Source organism: Rhinichthys klamathensis, unplaced genomic scaffold (assembly GCF_029890125.1).
Source record: "Rhinichthys klamathensis goyatoka isolate OS25496 unplaced genomic scaffold, OSU_Roscu_1.1 h1tg000206l_1, whole genome shotgun sequence".
Classification (NCBI taxonomy): domain Eukaryota; kingdom Metazoa; phylum Chordata; class Actinopteri; order Cypriniformes; family Leuciscidae; genus Rhinichthys; species Rhinichthys klamathensis.
Window position 1 is genome coordinate 3252501 of NW_026606731.1, and position 23424 is coordinate 3275924.

Sequence of the window (23424 nt, forward strand, 5' to 3'; positions counted from 1 at the left end):
AGTAAGAGAAATAGAACGAACCTTAGCAACCACAACAAATAAAATACGTACAGAAAATAATGTGAATACTTACATATTCTTGAATAGTGTTGGGGTGTTCAATTCCCAGTGCTCTCTCACTCATCAGGACAGCCTTCTGCTGATTGCTCAGAGCCTTGAAGAGATGGGGAGGAAAAATCAGCATCACTAAATCCTAAAGAATTATCAATAGACTAGTCTTAACTAAACTCCTCTTTTAAAAATTATTATATTATATTTTTATAATAATAGTTCACACTTTCAAATAATAATATCGAATTATTTAGCATTTATTTTAAAATAGAAATCTTTTATAACATTATAAATGTCTTCAGTCACTTTTGATCAATGTAATGGATCCTTGCTGAACAAAAATAAACATTTCTGTCAATCTTACTAATCCCAAACTTTTGAACGGTAGTGTACATTCATCTACAAAATTAATCTCAAGAAATTAAACATGAGTATAAAATATAAAGGTGTTTTAACCCTCTGGGGTCCTTCGGCCCAAATGGAGCCGAAGCATTTAAATATATATATATTTTTTTAAATCATTGCTTTATCGGAATGGTCCGAAATTTGGTGACTTTGTTGGTACTTGGCATATGAACACCCCAAAAAATTGGGGACAGGATTTGAATAGTCTAAGTGGTTGTAAAAAAAATAGTCACACTCAGGACCTTCGGGTTCAAATGGACCCGCATAGGAAATGAATGGGAAATTGGCAAAAATGTGATTATACAGAGTTATTTTGTGCGTACAAACTACAAATCAGCCACGATCCAGAAAAAAAGCACACAACAGTGAAGGGGTGAATCTATAAAACATCAAGAGTGCAAAACAGACACATCCACACACACACACACACACACACAAACACACTTTTATACACATACACACTAATAAATTCAGATTACATATGGGTTTTGAATTTTTAAAATGCTCAGTTTGTCCACCAGATGGCATCCATCTCATTTCAAAAATTGCTTTCATGAGGCCTAGGCTTGACTCTAAAATGAAATACAGCTTTAAAAAATAAAAATAAAAATATTTTTTTAAAATTTCTATTATATTCAATGGGGAAAAAATGGGTCATAATTATTGCATTAATATTAATTATAAATCATTTTTATTTTTTAAATTATCTCAAAACACCAAAAAAGAAAAGAAAAAATATTATAAAAAACAAGTAAAAAAAAAAAAAAGATGATTTTTTTTAAATAAATATTAATCCCACCCTTCCGGCCCATTTGGACCCGAAGGTCCTGAGTGTGACTCTGAAATGAAGGACCCCAGAGGGTTAAAGGAATATTTCACCACTGGAAAGATGAATGTGTATTTAAATTGGGTCATTTATGTAGTAGAAATGTGAAATTATTTTAGAAGTTGGTGCCTTCTAGTCTGAGAAAAGCCATAAAATGTATTTTTGGCTCATGTGGATGAAAGACAACAACTCCCAGAATGCACTTGCTTCACTGCCCTATGAGGCCACTCCCAAGCCACGCCTACCGGTCACAGAGGAAAGTATCGGAAGAAATAATACAACTAGGCTACTAGTTGACTCGAAACTCGTGAGATCCTACCCCATATGGGCGGGTTGAAAACGTGCGGAACTAGCTCATACAACTGGCTGTAGTCTCTAGCCTCCAGCCAAAAAAGCCTCCGTTGATGCAAAAGTACGATTTTTGCGTCATCAGAGGTTTTTTTCCAGACACACAATACAGAAATCTCTCGTCTCAGGGGGACATGAGGGAGGGAAGCACGGTCATTCGAAAATACTACCGGGTTTCTACTGATACAAAGCTTAATGGCAATCGGTGAAGTATCCCTTTAAATAATTTTATGACAAACTCATTCATTTGTATCCAAACATTTGAATGGTACCAGTTTGTAGGATGTACCTCAGGGTGATCACCCATGATGTAGTTGAGTCGGGCCAGAAGGCGCAGGCAGGCACAGATCTCCACATGCATGGCTCCATACACATTGTTGAAGAGGTTCAATGCCTCGTTGATGAGCTCACAGCCCTCCTTTAAGAAGCCTACGAAACGAGGACACATCAATCAGCATAACAAAACCATTGTATGTGTAGGTTCATTGATGATGTGTCGTAAAGTACCTTGCTGAACCTTGGCCTGCCCGCTTTGGAAGAAATGGAAGGCATCTGAGGCTTTGGGGTTGACGTGCTTCACAACAGGGAAGATATTCAGGATGTCCTCCTCGGTGAAGGCTGGCTTGTGACGGCTGTCAAAGTTGTACTCCTTTATTAAGATCTGCAGAGGAAGCACAAAGAAAAGCCTTGTCACTACTGGCCTGACGGAGCACCTCAGAGATACGATCGATAACAGCACTACCTGAATGCCAGTCTTGATTGATGTCTCCCTCAGCAGTGTGATCTTCTGCAAGTTGTACTTCTCCACTGCTTGGTCCACACTTTCACTGCGAAACAAAAGCACAACACCATTAAAGCCGTGACACACCAAACTAGTAACAACAACAACAACAACAACTCTGCGGTCGCATCGTGTGCGGTTTAACACACCGCAAAGACTACAAGCCAGTGGCCAACTACGTTCAGCTCATGCTTGAGAGGAAATAAATGTCTATATCAGCAACTGCAGATATATAATGCTTAAACAAAGCAGCACTTGCTTACCATTTGGAATATGAATCACTTTCTTCATTCCAGACGGTAATGTCATGAAATTTTTGCATACTGGAATGCTCAGGTAAGAGCATGTGAACAGCCTTCTGTCTGTGCCATCTTTTTACTGCTTTAATCGCTTTCATCACTATCGCTTTTCTTCTTGTGTACTGACTGGTTCGTTAAAGTCCCCATGAAATCAAAATGTAGGTTTTTTAGCTTTAGTATAAATATGTTAGTCTTAAAGGGATACTTCACCTCTGGAAAGATGAATGTGTATTTAAAATGGGTCATTTATGTAGAAGAAAAGTGAAATTATTTTTGAATTTGGAGCTTTCTAGACTGAGAAAAGCCAGAAAATGTATTTTTGGCTTATGTGGATGAAAGACAACAACTCCCAGAATGCACTTGCTTCGCTGCCCTAAGAGACCACGCCTACCGGTAATGGAGCGCAGTAGTTAAACAACAAGTCTAGGCTACTAGTGAGTCTCCGTGATGAGTCTGCCCGTGATTTCGAGATCGCAAAAATGTCCGGGATTCGGCTTTTGCGTTCTACAGTCGCCATTCATTATGTTTACTGTGGACGAGCAGGACGAGTGAGGGCCGCGGGAGGACGTTGGCGTGATTACCGATGAGCGACACCTCTGAGCCGCACCGGTCTCGTATCTCTCACGGAGGAGCGGGAATTTTCTTAGCAATGTTAAAACGCACATCAACCGAACACTTGTTTAGCGTTCATGTAAACACTACATTCAGATTCACCAATCGGAATGAATTCAGTTAGATTGAAACAAAAGGTGTCCGGGAAAAAGAGGATGAATGGTAACCCCTACTACTCCGCTTTCTCCACAGAACAAGAGCCTGCTAGCTTAGCTTCCAAAAAAGATGTCTGACACTATGTGTACATTCTGTGAGTGAGATCCCACCCTCTATGGGCGGGTTGAAAACATGCGGAACAGCTCCTTCTACTGGCTGTAGTCTTTAGCCTCTGGCAAAAAAAATCCTCTGATGACGCAAAATGATGATTTTTGCGCCATCGGAGGATTTTTTCCAGACAAAAAAATACATAAATCTCTCGTCTCCGGGGGATATGAGGGTGGAAAGCACGGTAATTTGAAAATACTACAGGTTTTCTACTAATACAAACCTTAATGCTAAATCCTGAAGTATCCCTTTAAGGTTATCTATAAGCTATTGTGCTCCATTCAGCTGTAGCAAAATGCTATTGGCTATTTTAAAAAGGGGGGAGGGGCTGCTCAATATGTCCCGCACTGTCTTCCAGTTTCAGTAGAAATTACGTCAACACATTGAATAAAGCTGCGCGTTTCAAGGAACTTCAGTGGGCCTTTAAGCTGAACAGACAATCAGAGTTTTCTCTCTCACCAACGAATGCTGATTCAACATTTTCAACATGCTCAATTGGCTAAAAAGCCACAGACAAAGTTCAACAAGTCCCAACGATGCAGAACACATAGCAAAAACTAAGCTAATTGTCAACCATGTCAGGCCGTTGTTGAGTGTCTATCAACCATCAGCATGGTGTATCAGGGTTTTTAGTCTCCAGAATACTAGGTTAATAAAACCAGGGATGCTTATATATATATATATATATATATATATAACTACTTCTCACCATTGCAGATTAAAGTGATAGTAGCTTTGTGCCTCAGAGGTAATGTTCTTCCACAGCTCACTGGGTGTCAGGCTGGCCCAGGTCGTGTTGTCTCCTCCACCTGGGACACGGTTACGTCTCTTGCGGCTCTTTCTGCGGGACACCAGCTCATCTGCAGGAAGGTGAGCCACTGATTCTGGGAAAGAGCTCAAGAGGCAGTTCAGGAAGTGGCTCACCGCAGCGGATAAAGCAGAGAGCTCCACACCCTGCAAATCCCAAACATACAAGCATTAACACAAAGGTAAATGCTAATAAATAATAAACAGCTACAAAAAAAAGTAAAGGTACAATGGTACTGCCATTGTTTTATTGAAAATGTATCATGACAATACCATAAATCAACAGTACCATTTAAATACCATAAGTAAAGAGCTATGGTAATCATTTATATCTATATATGAAGGTATAATATATATGTATAATATATCTTAAAGAAAATAAATGTTATATTCAGCAAGGATGCAATAAATTGATCAAAAGTGAAAGCACACACATTTATAATGATTTCTATTTCAAAGTAATGCTGTTCTTTGATACTTTTTTTTAAAGAATTTTAACATGTATAAAAAGTTTGTTTCCACAAAATATAATGCATCACAAACATTTTCAACTTTGATAATAAAAAAAGTTTCTTGAGCAGCAAATCACCATATTAGAATGATTTCTGAAGGATCATGTGACACTGATTCAGCTTTGAAAAAAATAATAAATGGGATAAAAAAAATATTATAAATAAATAAAACATTAAATAAATATATACATAAAATGTATTTATATATATATATATATATAAAATAAAATATAACAGTTATTTTAAATTAAAAATATAGTAAATTACATTTAGAAATATTACAATCAAATAAATACAGGCTTGTTGAGCATAAGAGACTTCTTTCAAAAACATTTAGAAACACCTTACCGAGCCCAAACTTTTGAATAGTAGTATGCATGTACAAAAAAAAAAAAAAGTAATATGCATGTACCATGATATTCCTGTCAATGTACCAAAGTAGTAACTTACCTGAAGATATGTTTTGAAGATATGCTTTGCACATCTGGTGATCAGCTCACTGATACCTATTCTCTGCATAAACAAACAATACAAATTAAATATATGGTCTTTATTATATATTACAAAAAAGTTTTTGTAATATATTTAATTATCAGGTGCACTTTATTTTCCAGTACGTGCACTTGAGTGTACTAACAGTACAGTTACATAAGAAAGTACCCAGGAATATAAGGTAACAACATTAAGGTGGTTAAGGTTATGTTTACAGATAGGTTCAAGGTCAGTACCTAATTATTGTAGTAACTATAATAAGTACATACTATGTACACACGGAACAGGACTGTAAAATAAAGTGCTCCCAAATTATCCTTCACTTACATAGATGTGTTCAAGTTGTGCTTTTGCAGGCATGTTGTCCACAAACTCCAGCACAGTACCAAGATAACGTATATTAATGCCACGCTGATGAAGGGCTTCTATCATTGTTGCACCATCCATAGGCAAAGAGCTGTGATCTAAACAGTCTTTTACCTGCACACAAAGATAAAAACCATTAAAGTCAGCAGCCAAATTAATATATTCTAAAAACACTTTCAAAGGCAAAGGTGTCTATGCCTTTGTACATGTTATCTAAAATAAGAATATTCAACTCTAATATTAATGCGTCAAGCTGATATGTTGCTTGGAAACCGTAAACAGCATATGATTTAGACTAGTGAATCATATCATTTGGGGTGAATGGTTTACTCAGAATATTGTTTGAATATTTATTAAAAAGTGGGTTATTTTATCATATTGCTATATAGCTGCAGTTTTATAATATTAATAAGCCACTTAAGGGAGTGCATTCGAAAGACTTTACCACAGCCTGTCATAGATTATTGATTTAATATACTGTTTTTTTTTTTTTTGAGAAAGCAGGTGTTGATTAAATCACTAACAAAAGAAGGGATCTGGCAGGACACTAGGAAGGCTGCCGCCTCTTTGAGAAGCTGCTTCTGTTTCTGGATGTCCTCAGCACTGTCATCTGGGAAGCGGACTCCTGTAAGAGATGGATGAGGCCATGTGACCAACTTTGCCCATATTGTCAAAAAGATAAATCACACACACCAAAAAAAACACTATACCTGGAGAGAAGATATCTGGATTGAAGCGAATGTCGAAAGAGGTGTTGCTGATGGAGCCTACAGCTTTACAGGCGTTGAGGACCACCTCTCGGCTTTTAGGGTCTGTGTAAAGGCAAGTGTTACACAAAATGTCAAAATGGATTCGCATGTAAAAAAAACACACTAAAATAAATAATAATTAAAAAAAACATCACAAACTTAGCAAACAAAATGATTGATAACCATAATAAGGTGTTTGGCTGAATCAGAGGTTTTCAAACTGGTGGTCTACAAAAGACTGATTAAATTTAAAGGGGTCATGAACGGCAATTTTTTATTCTTTTAAAATATTTCCTGAAGTGTAATTGTTAGTATGATTTTATATCAAAAATTGTCATAATTTACAATTAAAAGTCAATTTTTTACTCTGATTTTTTTAGCCCACCGACTTGAACGCTTTGTTGGCGTGTCTGCTGTGAGACTCCAATGTAAACGCTCACTTTTGTGATTGGCTAACATCTTTCCATTTGAAATAAGTATTACATGTGGAACTTGTACTACATTTTTACTATTACAGCTGTCAAGATAAACTAACCGTGAAAAGTGTTGATGGCATTATATTTAGATCTACTCACGTCGAATGAAAGGTTGCAGCAATGAGCATTGTAGCCGATGTCAAAAACGAGTCTGAACTTGGTTTCAATAAAAGCTGTTTTTAGACTAACGAGGAAGTTTTGAGTTCTGAAACTTGCAGGATGTTTTGATAGCATGTCAAATGATCTCTTACATGTCAAAAGATCAAGGAAAATGTGATTCCTCAATTCATGACCTCTTTAAAATGATCTAAGTATAATACATGGATTTTAACACAAATATTAAAATATATTTGAAATAATATATTTGAATATTAAAACATCTATATAAAGTTTGAAAAACCCTGGTTTCAATTACTAGCATAATTAAAGGAGCTGTATGTAAGAAATTTATTTCAATTAATCATAAAATGTCCCTGATATGTCACTAGACATTAAGAAATCATGTACATTTCAAATACTTATATCACTGACAACAGTAGTCCGGCCAGGATATTGTCATTTAAAAAGTGAAGTTGCAGCCCTCAACTGATGTTGATGTTGTCATGTTGTGTTTTGGTCTGATGCTCCTCCCTCCACCTATCTACCAATCACGAAGTCAGTAGTGTTGCGGCATCCGGGTTACCAGCTCTGCTCTAGTTACCACAGCTGCAGCTCGTCACGTTCCTGCTGGATCCTGCAGCCTATCTGGCAACCTCGAGTCAGGGAGGAGGGGGAGGGGATACACCGCTCTAGAGTAATTTGAAAGTGATTGCAGTACCAGTTTTGACCACAATCTTACATACAGCTCCTTTAACAACGGGGTTATAAAATCAATATCACCACACGTTAATCCAACACACAATAAATTAATTTGGTTTTAATTGGAAAAATCTCAGGTTTTCTAATCACCACAGAGAAAGATTAGAAGGGAGAGTGTTGTCAGGTGGAAGACGTGGGGATAATAAACTGAATTCCCAACACAGTGGAGCCAGATTACTATATAGCCAATCTAGGAGATCCTCGTCTCCGTTAATGAGTCTCAGAGAGAACATGAGCACACAGCAAGAGGAGAGATGCACTGAATAAACACAGATAGCAAAAGAAAAAGAATACAGCAGGGCATCTAATGAGTTGTTGACAGAACTCAGATGAAGCTAATATAAGAAAAGGATTGGGGGGGGGACCCCAGTATGAGTGCATGTCTCTACCAGCTCTTGCTCTTGTTCCCTCTCATGCTCTTTTCGGTCGCTCACAGGACGTACCAATACCTGATCCATCTTCTGCTGCTAAGGACTCGGCCAGCTCTTTAGCTTGGGCAAGTCCAGGAATTATTTCATCAGCTTCCTTACCCTCCAAGAGACTATCACACCCTCCATTCTGCCTCTCTGGAGCTGAAGGCTCATGAGTACCGTTGGTGTTTGCCGTAGGAACTTGGGCTGCCTGGTTCTCAGGAGCAGAGTTTTCGGACACAGTCGTTGCCTCCGAGTCATCAGGGGTCAGAGTGGATTCAGAGGAAGTTGGAGAGGTTGGCTTGTCGTCAGGAACCTTTTCAGATGCTTCAAGAGCCTGCGGTTTGCTTTCAGACTCCACATCTGCAGTGCTCGTGTCATGCAGGGCTGCGGCCTTGTCTTTGTTTGCTTTCTGCTGCATCAGCTGGAGTGCGGCCATCTTCATGAAGAGGAGATATCTGAGGCACAAGAGAATGACATGTTTACACCCACTGACAAACTAGCCTTCAGGACATTCAAGAAATTTGCAATTAAGGAGAAGACTAAATATTTAAAATGTAATAAAATCTCTATTCTACACACACATTTTCTATGGATTTTTTATTTTTTACTTTTTAATTTTGTAATAGTTATATTTTTATTAATAGTATTAGTAACTATTATAAAAATCACTAACTAAACTAAAATATATGTAAATATTTACTTTAAATATGTAAATATCTACATAGTTTACTTTCTATTTTTTGAAAGTTACTAAGAATAAAAAAATATAATATTAACAATAATAATATCATCATTATTATTATTTTACCTTTAACTATTAACAAAAATATGTAAATTAGATACTTATAAAATGAAATGCGAAATTATTATATATATATATATATATATATATATATATATATATATATATATATACACACATACATATAAATTACTAATATAAGTTACTAATCATTAGGCTTGGGCGGTATCCAAATTTTGATACCGTCAAACCTCCTCCCTATTTTACCGCGGTATACGGTATTACCGTGTGATAATTAAAAATTATGACATAAGGCTCAGACGGCATCACCAAACTGTTGGTTTGTGCAGGGATGAGTCACAATTTTCGAATATTCAATTATTTGATTTTATTATAGAATATGGAATAGGTTGTGGGATTATTGTCTAAAAAAAATCCCCATGTTTTCCGTTCTGATGCGGTGGTGACACGTTCAACCAGAGGGTGGCGATGCCAATAATGCATCTAAAAGCTGTCAATCAACTCTCAGACAACAGGAGAAGATGCACATTGTGAGCGGAGCATGTGAGCGGAGTGGTAATATTTCCTCCAGAGCAGAGAGCGCATTTCTGAAGATCCCGCGCCGCGTGCTCAGTCCACTCAGCGGCGCGCGCTCAGAACGCCCGCAGTGACATGCTGGTTAGAAAACATGTGAAGTAGGGCTGCCCGTGCACGACTAAAGTTTTTTTTTTTTCTAGTTGACTAGTAGTAGTTGATTTAAGCCATTAGTCTAATCACATATTTATATTGATTAAATTACTTAAATATATATAGGAGAGAATGCTAAACCATAATGAGCGTTTTCGTAATATATTGCCTATTCTGCATCTCAAAGCACGCATAAAGCTTGGCACAAAGAACCGGCAAAAGTAATTATAATGCATGAAACATTTGAATTGTTTATTAATAAAAAACTTTCTATGTCAGTGGCTGCACAGATAAAGTTTACGATGCAGACTCGCATCTTCGCAGTAGTGAACACGCATAGAGAGAAATGCACACCTCATATGAATTAGCCTACAGAGAGCAGCCCATTTCTTTTAGTTTTTAATTGTTTTGTTTAAAAGTAGACATTTCAAGCTTACTATATATATACACTTCTCAGATATTTAAGGCATCTATCTTATACGCTGAGTTTCGTTTTTTTAGGAGACGCGCTCCAGTTCACGCGCCGGTGCCTCCGTGTCCGGCTTATATTGTCTAATATATGCTTCTTATTTATTAATCCAGGCAATTCGTTGATGAAACATTGATTAAAATTAAGATACAATTTATACAAAACGAAATTCACTTTAAAGAAAGGCTTTCTACAAAACAAAATGTAATAAGTGGTCAAAAATAATGTCTGACCCATTCCAAATGTTTTCCGATATTGGGCATCTTATCATCCTATCTTATTCATCTCATGCAGTTTCCTTTTCATATAATCAACATAGATGAAATAAAAAAATAACAACATTATATTATTAAACATAAATATGAAAAGAAATACGTTTTTTTTTTATTTTTACTTGTAGCCTATTTAAGTGTCACACCGCTCCGCTGTATATCTGTGTAGCCTACATGCATGTGTGCGTGCATATGGTGGAGGGGTGCGATTTTCGAATAATAATCAAATAATACCAGGCGATCTTCAAATATTATTTTTGCTTGAAATGCCCATCCCTGCCAAACTGCAGAAGTCGTGTTCTTCTTCGAGACCAGGTCACTCGGTGCGCAACTTGCCATCTTTCCCCCTCTCTCCCCCACTCTTTCTCCTCCACACTGTCACGTGATGACAACCACACATAAGCATTTTTAGCCATTAAATAAATTATATTTAATATTTAATCCTTGTCTCCTATATAAGTGCATTGGATTTTTTTTATGACGGTATGACGATATTGAAACTGATACCGTTGCTATTTTTAGATCCCGCGGTATACGATATTACCGTATTACCGCCCAAGCCTACTAATCATATTAATAACAATAAAAATTAGTAGTAGTAGTAGTAATTAGTACAAAATTAAAAGGTAAAATGGGTTAAAAAAATATTTACCTTTTACTTTTAATATTATACTAGTTAAGAATAATAATTTGCATTATTATTATTGTTAATAATATTATTAGTAACTATCTAACTATGAATATAATAAATAATTACATACGATTTTTTAAATAAATAATTTACCTATTTTTCTTTTTTAATTTTATACTAGTAGTTACTTATAATTAATAATAAAAATATTAATCGTGATGATTATTATAAAATATATAAAGATATATATCATGATTAACAACAAAGTATGTGGCTTCTTTCTTATGAGATCATTTTACGGTGACTTTTTGGAACCTGAAAGTGGTACACAAACCATACTTTCATTACACAACAAATGGGAGAGCAACTCTACTCCAATTTGAAAGAGCATGTTAATCAAGTAGCAGGAACACACCTGTGCTCTACAAAGGCCTCAATGAGCTCCTGGCGCAAGCAAGCCAGGCGATGGCGATGTAGCCGGGGGAAACCCAGCTTCTGGCTCTCGGCAGTGAGCTCTTCTCCTTCGACTGGCAGGAAGTTGAGGTCAGGAGGGAAGGTACGCAAAAGGTCCAGGATGTAATGGCGCCCATCGTTGCCAATGATACCCTTACACTCCACAGAGGAGCAAAGCTCTACAGAGGCGTCTTTCTCGTTGAGCACATCATGCCGCTGCACCTTCAGGGGGCGGCTGGTCTTCTCCAAAAACTCCAGATACTTGGGATGGGACACTACGGTCTTGCCGAAGTCAATGGAGCCATAGATGACACTCTGCTCTTGCTCCCGCTCCAAGATGCCAGGAATGATGGACTGAGCGGTTACACGATAACCTCTGTAGTCCACCACCACCGTGCCCAGGGTGTAGAGCCCCTCCACGTCCACAGCACTGTATGCCCTCACCCCGTTCAAGTCGTTGGTGGGGGCGGTGTGGGCGGCAGCGTCCCCGCCCAGCTCCCTGTAGTGATCACGTACGTCAAAGCCCAAGCTGAAGAAAATGTTGTTCCAGATAAACATCTGCATACGCGTCTCCTCTCCAGGGTTGATCGCCATGACATTACCATCGATCACTGCCATCGCACCACGCGTTGCCGCAGCGGCAAAGTCACTATGAACCTGAGGAACAGAAGTGCGTTGGTGAGCAAAATAATTTATCAAGTGAAAACGTACTTGTTCTGAAACTAGTGCTGGTATGTTCACCTTGAATATGGCTCGTTCTCTCAGCAGACGCTCAGGGAGGTTCTTACGAGAAAGTTCTCTGGTTGTCTGGAGCTCCTCGTTCCAGTCTCTAGTCTATCATAGAGAACAAGAATGTTTGAATAGCCCTATAAATTAAATCTACTCAAAATTAAAGCTTTGTAGGACATACTTGGCCAGGTATGTGCTCTTCATAACCCAGACGGGAGGTGTAGGCATCCTCAGCTCTCACACAGTCCATGGCATGGTCAATCTGTGGTGCAGTCCAGCTGTACACTTGGAAGGGAGTAGCTATTCTCTCAAACGGATGTCTTTGCACCCTATTATCAATAACATGACATAATGAAGATGTGGGGAGAAAAAATGCCTCTAAAACTGTGACAAATAAACATTTAGACCAGATGTTCTCAAATAGGGGACCTCAGCAAACAATCAAAGGGGGCCACAGGATGACATCAATGTATTTAAATTAATAAATTATTAATATATTCTTGAACCTAAACTAAAATGATAATCAAGATGTAAACTGAAATCATATAATAACTATTGTTTTTATTGAAGAACATACGTTCTTGAAACTTCTGAAGTCACAAAATGAATCATCATGATTAATTCATTTAAATATCTTTCTGTTTCTGTAAATAAAAAAGTTTGAAAACAAGCAGCTGTGTCATAACTACACCAGATTTCAGGGAGGATTTCTGATTTTGTGACCACATATGACCTGCGACTTCATTGCGTTGATTATGCAATGACTTGCGATATCATAGCATTACTGTATGTTGATAATGCACAGTAAAGTAAGCTGGCATACTGCTGCTCCCAAGTGTCCTTTGTCACACTCCTGAGTAGGATGTTATTACTAAGTGCAAACGTGGCCTAGCTGAGATAAAATGGTTCATGATTCTTTAAAAAGGCTAGAGCCGGTTTACACAAAAAGAGTTCTTTATCAGTTTAATCCAAATATAAGTGAAAGATGAACTAAACTGGTATTAATAATGCATTACCTCTTCTTTTGCAGAGCAGTGAAGTTCTTCTTGAAGGTGGAGCTAATCTGACTCAGCAGTTCCACTAGAGAGTGGCTGAGGAAGCTGGGGTTGGCTGGCTTGGGGTTGAAGATATAAGTTGTGGACCTGCGACAAATCACCAATAATATTACAATTCTACACTATTTTGTCTAAATAAATTAAATAAACACTAAAATCAATCATTTTACATGCTACAAATGAATGTAGGCATCACATTATTATAATGTAACAGAAAATGATTGAAATAATGCAGGCTGAAGGCTTCGACAAAAGCATATAACATTGGTTAACAACCTCGTAGCTCAAAGTAGGCCCAGTTTTAAAGGTTTATTTATTTATAAGTTATCATGGTAGGCGATTTGTTGTAGAAATTTTTGGAAACTGTTTGAAAGTCTTTTCACTAAGTTGAGCGGTGGAAAAGCGTAAGACCATAAAATGTTCGTCCAATCATTGCATTCGGTCCGAATGCAATAATAGGATGTCCTACCTGCCTGTCAACGTACGTATTTTCATACCTCCGCGCACCTGCTCGAGCAGACATCACACATCATCAGCGTGTTTCATGCTATGCAGAATTAGACAGACGTCAGTCACGAGGACCGAATTTTTTTTTCAAATCTATGCATTTCAATGGCAACATTATCAAAGGAGAAATGAATCGCAGCAGTCAGGTGGTCCAGGTCAGTGTCTCTCAAGTCGTTTACATTCATTATTATTGAAATATTATGTGCTTTGAGACATGAGGTAGTTTAACGCCATCTCTCGTCTCGTGACGCTTTACAAACTGTGATGTCCGTTCATGTGTTTTGAGACGCTCTAAAGGGAGGGTGGGATCTCAAGCTTTCAAAGCTAACATGCTATTGCAAGCCGCTCCGAAATTTGCCTACCCTACCTTTAAAAATTTAGTAAATTAAAGCTGCAGTCCGGCGTTTTTCCTCTTTGTCGCCATCTCTGTTCGAAATCTGCAATTGCAATCATTCGCGGAATTATCAACTTTACGTGAGTTGTAGTTCAACACCCTCGACACGGCACAGCGCGGATGAACACAGTGTTTGAGGAGACTGTGAGGCTGTCAGTCACCGTGCCGATGTGGATACTGGCATTCGGAATCACAGATTATTATTTTGGAAGTATGACCAACATAAGAATTTTCACCGGAAAATGTCATCTGAACTAGTAAGAAACATCCACTTTTGTTCTGGTTCTGACATTGCAGTAAATCGCGCTGATTAAATCTAACAATCGCTTAGAAGTTATCATATCACGCAAAACCGTGCAAATTATACTTTTTTCTTAAATTGTTAATGTAAACAACGTCAGCATTGCGTGACTACATGTAATGTCCTTCTATGTATCCTTGTTTTCGCATGGGTCCGGTTGCAGTCTCTTTTTTTCTGTAGCCACTCCGAAGTCCGCAACGAAGTCTTTTGCATTTTAAAACGGGTGAATCTCTAGTTGCCACTGGTGATCGTCGTTTGAACCTTTCTGGATCCGCCATCAAATTGATAAGTTTAATTATATCAAGTGCTGTGAGAAAAGGCTATAAATCTCCACCTCCAGCATCCTCACAGTCACACGCAAACGCAATATAGCTTACTAGCCGAGACTCCTCCTTTATGTGTACAGATGCGACGTAATGACGCAAAGACATGCTCGAATCTCCCGCGGAAATCCACCAGTACCACTGCAATTAAAAACATTATTACAAGCTTTTATTACAAGCTTACCGTTTTGAATCGAGCTAAGGCAAGCAGATAGTTTTGAACACTGGCTGGTTATGTATTTTATCAAATATGTATTTTGGATCATTTTTAACCCAAAAAAAAGCTACGGACTGCAGCTTAAATTGGATTTTCACTTCTGGAACCCAACTACTGCACTCTACAACTGATCATGAAATGCCACATTGACCCATCAGAATCAAGTATTCAAGAGGGCAGTATAATAAATTTGCTTACTGATTGAGGTAGAATCCGCGGGTGGAGGCAGTGATGCTGACGTGTCTGTCTTCAACAGTCACGATGTACAGATACATAAGGTCTCCGTGCATCTTCCTGTTGCCAGGCGGTGGGTTCCAGCCACTCATTGTCAAGACCTTCAGGCACTGCATAGGCTGTAGACAGAGCACAAGGCAAAAGTAAACTAAAATCTCAAAACAAAAGCAAGACATCATGAAAGAGTCATGGCAAAAATCTGTAATCTGCTCTAACCTTCCAGTCTTTGTTCTGTGGCTGAAGGGGCACCAAAGGACGCTCTTTGCTGCCTGGCAGAATGTGTTCAGGTGGTGTGCAATCAATCTGCTCAAGTTCACTGCCCTTCTTTTTGCGTCTCCCAGTATCTGCGGAAGGTAAGAGCAAACAGGCAATCGAATACCAGCTGTCAATCTCCTAGAAACCATTTAAGACCTCACATTCTCCCTGTCACAGACCTCCAAGATCTCCGTCCGTGAAGACACTGAGGAACGAGAGGGAGTTGCAGTCCACTCCATTATAAGCGTCTGATGGATCAAGACTCTTCAGCAGGTCTCTGATGTGACGGACATGAATACGAGCTTCACGCACTGTGTAGGGCTCTACAAGATGGAAACAGAAACGTTGAAGGCTCAGTACCTTCAAATGAGACGTATACTTATGATAGAAGGTCACAAATTGTACCTTCGACCACTTTGAGAAGGGAGCCTTCCTGCAGGCCCTCAATGGACTTGAGCTCGGCAAAGTTGTCGAGTACGTTGCCGTCGAGCTGTAAGGAGAAGCAGGTGCGGTGGCAGGTGTCCTCGCGGTCCATCAGTACTTGATGGATCTCTTGCACCATCTCTTGTGGTGACACCTGAGTAGGAACCACAGATTTTGTTACAATATTTTGTTACAAATGTCTGTGATGTGAAGTCAGTGTAAGAACAGGAATTACCTGAAGGTCAAAGGGTTCGGTTCCAGGGGCTTGGATCTTCACAGTGAAGCCAGTGTCTTGAATTACGATCACTTCCTGTTCGTTGGCATCCTCTGCAAGGTCTGCATCGGCACTGCCATCCTGCTTGGAGTCGGCCTCCTCGTGACCAGCGTCCCCGTTCATTACTGCTGTGTCCCCACGGTGTCCTGTGGGTAGAGAAATAAAAGTGTTACAATAATTGATATTTTAGTTTAACTTTCAGAAAATGTATGAAGTTTTGACATTTTATCTTGTGAGGTGGCGTTAGTTAATTACAATTATTATTTTATAATTATTAAAGTTAATTAATTATTATGAACCAGTTAATCAAAGATTCATAAAACAGTTTCAAACTTGCTTGTGATTAGTGATTAGAATCAGACTGAATCACTCATCCACAACTGATTCCTCACTAAACTGGAAGTAATTTTTCTGTCATGTACACCTCTAAATGTAGGTTTGTAAGACTTGTTACGTGAGTCTGTTTACTGAGGTGTTGTTCATACGACAATGAGTAAATAAAAGACACATTCACATGTAAAAAAAAAAAAAAAAAAAAAACTGAAAACAGTACAAATATAATCAAGATCCCTAGAGTGAAACTACCACATACAACTAGAAAACACCATAGTTCATATAATATTTTATTATTTTATTAATATATATATATATATATATATATATATATATATATATATATAAGTTATAGGCCTATATATATATTATTAAAATGTTATTATATGAAAAAGTATAATATTATCAATTTAATATTAAAATAAACTTTTTTAAAAAGGGGACCTTAAATGTTTAATTTCAGGAGTCAATGTTTTTTTTTTTTATTTTTTTTTTTACCTAATGCCCTATTAATTGCTCATTGATCACACATATATAATACAGTTTTGTTATTGTTAACTAAAACTAAATGATTTTCAGTAATTTAAATAAACAAAACAAATATTGGATGAAAAACTAAAAAAAAAGCAACAAAATTTAATTAGAAATCCTCCCTGTGCAACAACTAGTAGGAAAGTTTAAGTACAAAAATTATTTAAACTGAAAAAATAATTTTAAATAATAAAATGACAAAAGCACATAACAAAATTACTAAAACTTAAACAATAATTAAAATGAAAACTGAAAATCTGACTATATAAAGCCAATTCAAACTATTAATACTAATAGTATATAAATAAAAAAAGAAAAAACCTTTTCCAATAATCATTATATTAATTATCTTAATTCATTAATTAAAACCCAATTAAAACCCTCTATAGTTTCACAAAGGACGTTACTCACAACACGAATCTCACTAATCACGAAGGAGTTGAATAAGGCTAGTGGATTTTTACCAGTAGGTCAGCCAACTAGCACACACCGGTCATCTTCTGAAGGCCTGTGACACTTCACACACTGTACACAATACAGCTCCCACAGCGCAATGCCGAGCTGCCATGGAGATCTCCACGGCAACAGTTTAAGTCCTGGGTCTCGGGGGGCAATCATTCCCGGCACGCTCTCCGGCTGAATGAATGTGGCGCTGCAATATCATTTGACTCAATTGTCTGAGGAAGTCCCTTCTGCCTTACTGATTCACTCAAACAGATCTGCTGAGGCGGCATGTTTTGTGATACACTAAACTGAATTAGATGACAAGGATTTGAGATTCCAGCCCAGGCAGACATGTTTTCCAATGCCACAGCTGTCTCGGCCATAACTCACAGATAAAATACACTGTTTGCTTAAGACAACTGCAGCATGTCCTTGGCTCTCCTCAGTGGTCACGGCTATGACAACAAGCAGCTGGTCTCACACTTCAGACACCGAGGACCACAGGGGAGGCGGATCAAACGGATCTCACAATATTCACCAATCCACTTATTTATGTATTAAATACATATACCTAAGTGTAAATAGCATGTAATGAGTCATTTATTTTCACTGACTAAATTGAATGTGGAGCTTGTGCTTCCTTTCAGTCACTTACAGCAGCCATCTTCAGTTCAACCCCAAACCGACTGTTTCTTCAGACCTAGCGGCACCATATGGGTATTTTATCTTGCTCTAGATTGAGTGTTTACACAGATCTCCCCCAATCCAATCCAAATCTAATCATGAGCATTAGGTTAGGTGGTTCTAAGTATAGGAGCTGCTAACACAATTTTTGAACCACCTTACTGCAGGGAAATTCTGTAAATGGAGTGTGTACTCAAAGTATTTTGAGCACAAAAAAACAGGACCGTGGAGTTATTATTTTTTTATTTTCCATTTTCATTTTAAAGTTAATTTAGTGCATAAATCAACTGAAACCAAATGCAAATGAAAAATGTTGCCTTTGCATCTAGCTGAAATAAAACAAAAACGTCTAACTAAAATGTTTATGGTTTTCGTTTTAGTTAACTAATAACCCTGATCAGAATAACGAAAATGAAAATACATCACTGAAATCTGGAAGCAGTGGTTCTCAACCTTTTTGATTTCAAGGCCCCCGTCGTCCACAACAATATTTGAATGCCCCATGACTTTTCTAGTTAATCAAGATTTACTGGACAAGGATTATGGATTTCATAAAAAAAATTTGCTTGGCATTTTTAGAGCACGTGATTAGCATTTCTTAGAATTAAAAATGTGCATTAATTATAAAAATACTCATGGGGCTTTACCATTTTATTAATTTACATGACTTTAGAAATAACACTTAAAATTGGGCTTTCAAAATTTGTAGGAACCCTGGTTATAGCCTATTGATTTTGTTGTTTTAACTGATTTAAAATCATGTTTTTTTCCCCTCATTTTAAATCATCTCGAGTTCTCCTTGGAAATTTGCTGGGGTCCCCTAGTGGGCCCCGGGCTCCTGGTTGAGAATCACTGCCCTAAAATTATTTAAAGCCGGGCAATCCAGTGTATTGCATCACAAAAATGTCTGACTTTTAAATAGAACAAAGTGTGTATGAGGTTCGTGCCTTGGCATTGCACAACCCCAAAGTCAATCCCCTTGTCCTTTAGTCCTCCCTCTCACTGGGTGAAGTCCAGGTGTACGCCACATTCAGTGAATTTGAAAGGCTGGAGGATCAGATGAAAACAGTTTACATTAGGCTATACTGATATGCTAATCTCCCTATAACAGTCAAACATGTTCAAAGACTTCACTCCATCCTTTTTCCTTTTAAGCCCATCACAATCTAGTTTAATACATTAACTAACACTTGCATCACATATGGCACTGGTGCAGAGGTTCAAAGAACTTCAGTATAGAAATAAAACCCTGACGATTAATTTGCAACCATATGCAGGTAAATCATTCAGAGTGGTCAGGACAGATATATTTAACACTCCTAACTTGCCAAACTTCTAATTTGTCTTATGCTAAAGTGAAAGGCAAGTGCAAAGTCCCATTGTGACCACAATAACACTTAAACAACAATCCCAAAAAAAAAAGAATTGGTAGTTAAACCTGCACCACAGTCACACACAAGGGACACATTGACACGACAGACTTTATCACAACTGAGATTATGGTGGCATAAGTGAGACACAAGTGAGGCTGCAGCCCATACAGCTCCCCTTTGGAGTGACATGATGTGTTGGGACAACAGAGCGTGGTGTCGGAATATTTGGCACCGGTAATGCAAAAGCTGCGGGAAGTGATCCGTGTAATCCATAAACAAAAGGGTCAAAGTAGTCAAATTCAGCTGATCATACAGTATCAACATAGCCTCCCCCTTGAGGACCCATTATATGCAAAATAACATATCTTTATGTGCAAAACGTTTTTGGATGAAGAAAAAGATGCATCTTCAAAAGCATTTGATTAAAAAAGTGTAATGAGGCTGAACAAAACGTGCAGATTAGCAATACAACTTGCAGTATAGCCTAATTACAGACAACAGAGTAACAAATCAAATATGGTCTAACCAGCTTCCTACATGGCTTTATCAACATTTATTGCGTGTATAATCATAATCCAATTGCATACAAATAATGTCAAATGAACAAAGACAGCTATTTTCCAGCCAGAAAATTCACAGATCAGAGAGATCACATCAGTCACAAGCAGTCATCATCCCGAGCTTCAAATTCAACATATTAAATGTGTTATCAGAATGACCAATTCCACAGCTGTCAGGTGCCATAACGACTGTCAGCCTCTTCCAAGGTCTCCTTAAATGTGACACGGATTGCAGCAGTTAGCTAACTGACAGTGTGCACAGCAGCCGGCTATTTGCTCTTAAACGATTTAATGACAGCATGTAACGTTAGATCGAAAATAAGTCGTAAATTACAGGATCGCCCCTACGTGCTAGGCAAAGTGTGTAATCCCAACACTTACCAAACAGATCCCACTATATTTAACTGGTAGCAATAACCTTCTATCGGCATACATGCACCATGACTTTCCATGTGCAGCTACTTCCGCATCCGGGTCGAGGAGCGCAACACTTTCCTGAATGAAAACAGGAGGGAGGCCGATAAACCCACGCGCGTTTAAACAAGCTATACATTGCTAATACAATATTTTTTTTCAAGAACATATTCTAAATTTCACGATATAATAGGTTATTTTGGCCATCAAAAGTATTGAATACAGGGCCACTTAAGATTCAGACCGTAGTAAAACAACGCTCTCCTCTCTCTGGCTCAATGGTTCCGTCCCACTGAAGGTGACCTTCAGTTTATTCGTGTTCATGCGCGCTGTAACAGAACATGTGTTTCAAGATCTCCTCACACACAGCTACACTTCACACTGATGATAATGAAAGTAACCTTGTAAATAACGAGTAAATCTCTAGCGTTCACGTTTAAGAGCTTCACATGGTCGTTAAATCATTTAGCCCAGATCTGCACTTGCTGTTGACTTTGCTAGAGCAGAGGCAGGAGTAAACATGTCTTGTTGAACGTTTGTTATTCTATTGCCATTTACTTCATATTATATTGCAATAGTCATTTATGAGCATGAACTACTTTTTTAAACAATTTCAATGAACCGTAGTACTGTTGAATGTAAATAGGACATATGAAATTACAATAAACACCCTTTTGTCACTGATATTAGTGTATACTCAAGCAAAATAATAATGCCTGAGTAAACAGACACCTTACATTAACCTTTGCTAAAGTTTACCATCCTACTAGCTTAAATTAGTCTGGCCTCCCATTAAAATAGCACGAATAATTAAACTTAATTGCTCAGCTTTAAAACATTTAATTGGACAGAAATTGTCCAACCACTACAAGATAATTCAAACTATTTTTAGCCAGTGATAACAAAATACTTGGAAAAAATCAGAAAGGGAACCCTGATCACAGCATACTGACACTGCAAGGACATTTTAAGTCAATTTTAGTTTGACAACCTACCTTCTTACAGAAAACATAATACTGAGAACCAAGCTGTGAATAAGTTTATCTACACCAAGCAGCAAGATAAGACCTAAATCAAGAGCAGTACGTATTAAGACTTAAAAATGAATGGCCTGCACAAGGTTGTGAGCACAATGAAAGCACCTACTTCCCATTCAGAAACACAATGGTGTTCATGGGTGTAAAGCAGACACCCCTGCGGAACTGTGCCCGTTTATGTCCTTTATTACCTACTTCTCTTTGACCTCTATCCAGTTCCAGTCAATCATACATCATTTACTCAAAAGTGACTTGTGTTAAAATACAACAAGATCAGAGAGAGCACAGTGTTTTCTGCCTTTGTGGCTCCATGCTACAGTGCAAACTGCTTTAAAGCTCACATACCGCAAGCACATGGATCCTTCAAGGCTGTCTTGCTGCTGTCTTTGCTGTTTGCTGTCTCGCCTTCCCGGGCAAGATCAACGGGCACTGATGCTGGGATGTCATCCGTCTTGCTAACCATGATTCGTTTCCCAGAATGCTAGTTTGGTTTCAGAGTTAGCAACAGATGTCCGTTGCTGAGAGCTGTGATGTGGGTCTGTTGAAGGGCCTTCCGTCAGACGGAATGGCTAGTTACATCCAAAGATATTACAAAAACAACTTGACTTGAGAAGGACAATTCTCAACTCAGCCTGGCTGTCACACGTGGTTTCTCCTCCTCTTGACCTGCTTGCCTTTGTATTTGTCCCACCCACCAAACACACGGCTACGGCAACCCTATAGCTCCATTTGGAGAAGCGCGTTTTACTCTTTCTTTTACTGTCTATGGTTTTACTGCCTCAGTTTATGTTGGGTGTTTATTTCGTCCTTTATTTGACCCAATTTAATAAAAATGTTAGGTAAGATAAATATAAAATTCCTGTCCAAATTCAGGAGAAATAATTCAGCACAATAGGCCTACATCCAAAATAGTAATGGTAAGTGCGACTTACTTTCGAGATTCAGTTCTTTCGAGCTCTTAATTTCAAAGACCGGGTTAAAAAAACAGTAGGTTACGAATTTTACGTCATTTCTCAAACTCATTGTGGTTTAAACTATGGTTTAATATATTTATATTTATTTTACGTAACAATCATTACGTAACATTAAATATATATAACAAAATACATAAATTAATTTTTTTTTCAGTATTGTAAACCCAATCCTTTTAGTTGTTTTATCTTTTGTATGTCTTTTTAGTTATAGCTGTAAATGTTTTATATTATGTTTAATGTCTAATAAAAAATATAGGCCTATTTAATGGAATACAAATGTGAATTTCTTAAGACTTGACATGGAGACAAACTAAACTACTTTTCTTTTATTGTATGCACTCAAAGATTTTTTTGGGAATATGTTATTGGTTCGAAATAAAGGTCTCATCACTGCCTACTTTTTAGAAACCATTGTATTTGGAATGTTGACAAAATGCGGAATTTCCTCAGTAATGTAGTGTTTGTTCTTTGTAATTTTTATTTATAAACGTAAGTGTATGAACTGAAGATAAAACATAATTTCTCTGTATTTTGTTTGTAACTATTTTCCATCATATAAATATATCAAGAGTAAAAAGGCCTGCAAAATTGCTGGCATAAAATGATGAGACTAATTTATTGGAAGATGGATAAAAAGGCTGCACTTATATTATTGGTGTATACATTGATTAATTTTTTACTTATTTATTTATTTTTATGTATGTATAAATTCCATTATAAATGTATTTTTTGTTACATCACACACACACACACTAAGACAGACAGACAGACAGACAGACAGACAGACAGACAGATAGATAGATAGATAGATAGATAGATAGATAGATAGATAGATAGATAGATAGATAG

At 37.6% G+C, this 23424-nt stretch overlaps 1 protein-coding gene across 4 annotated transcripts in view; it reads right to left on the reverse strand.

The window, feature by feature from the left end:
- cluha (clustered mitochondria (cluA/CLU1) homolog a) overlaps positions 1-22268 on the reverse strand; it is a 27128-nt gene extending 4860 nt beyond the window's left edge. The window contains exons 1-20 of one of the 4 annotated variants that reach the window (XM_056263473.1): positions 21947-22268; positions 16187-16371; positions 15934-16105; positions 15708-15851; positions 15490-15617; positions 15238-15392; positions 13259-13384; positions 12424-12571; positions 12255-12347; positions 11476-12170; positions 8377-8714; positions 6474-6575; positions 6288-6388; positions 5725-5877; positions 5356-5418; positions 4296-4540; positions 2373-2457; positions 2138-2291; positions 1920-2059; positions 74-154 (exon numbers count right to left, since the gene is read on the reverse strand). In XM_056263473.1, coding sequence (XP_056119448.1) covers positions 74-154; positions 1920-2059; positions 2138-2291; positions 2373-2457; positions 4296-4540; positions 5356-5418; positions 5725-5877; positions 6288-6388; positions 6474-6575; positions 8377-8714; positions 11476-12170; positions 12255-12347; positions 12424-12571; positions 13259-13384; positions 15238-15392; positions 15490-15617; positions 15708-15851; positions 15934-16105; positions 16187-16371; positions 21947-22064 — 3426 coding nt within the window. In that variant the 5' untranslated portion in view covers positions 22065-22268. Of the gene's footprint in view, positions 1-73; positions 155-1919; positions 2060-2137; positions 2292-2372; positions 2458-4295; positions 4541-5355; positions 5419-5724; positions 5878-6287; positions 6389-6473; positions 6576-8289; positions 8715-11475; positions 12171-12254; positions 12348-12423; positions 12572-13258; positions 13385-15237; positions 15393-15489; positions 15618-15707; positions 15852-15933; positions 16106-16186; positions 16372-20531; positions 20645-21946 lie in introns of those variants that run through there. The other 3 variants (XM_056263472.1, XM_056263471.1, XM_056263475.1) reach the window with 3 other exon arrangements.
- Positions 22269-23424: the final 1156 nt, after the last annotated feature.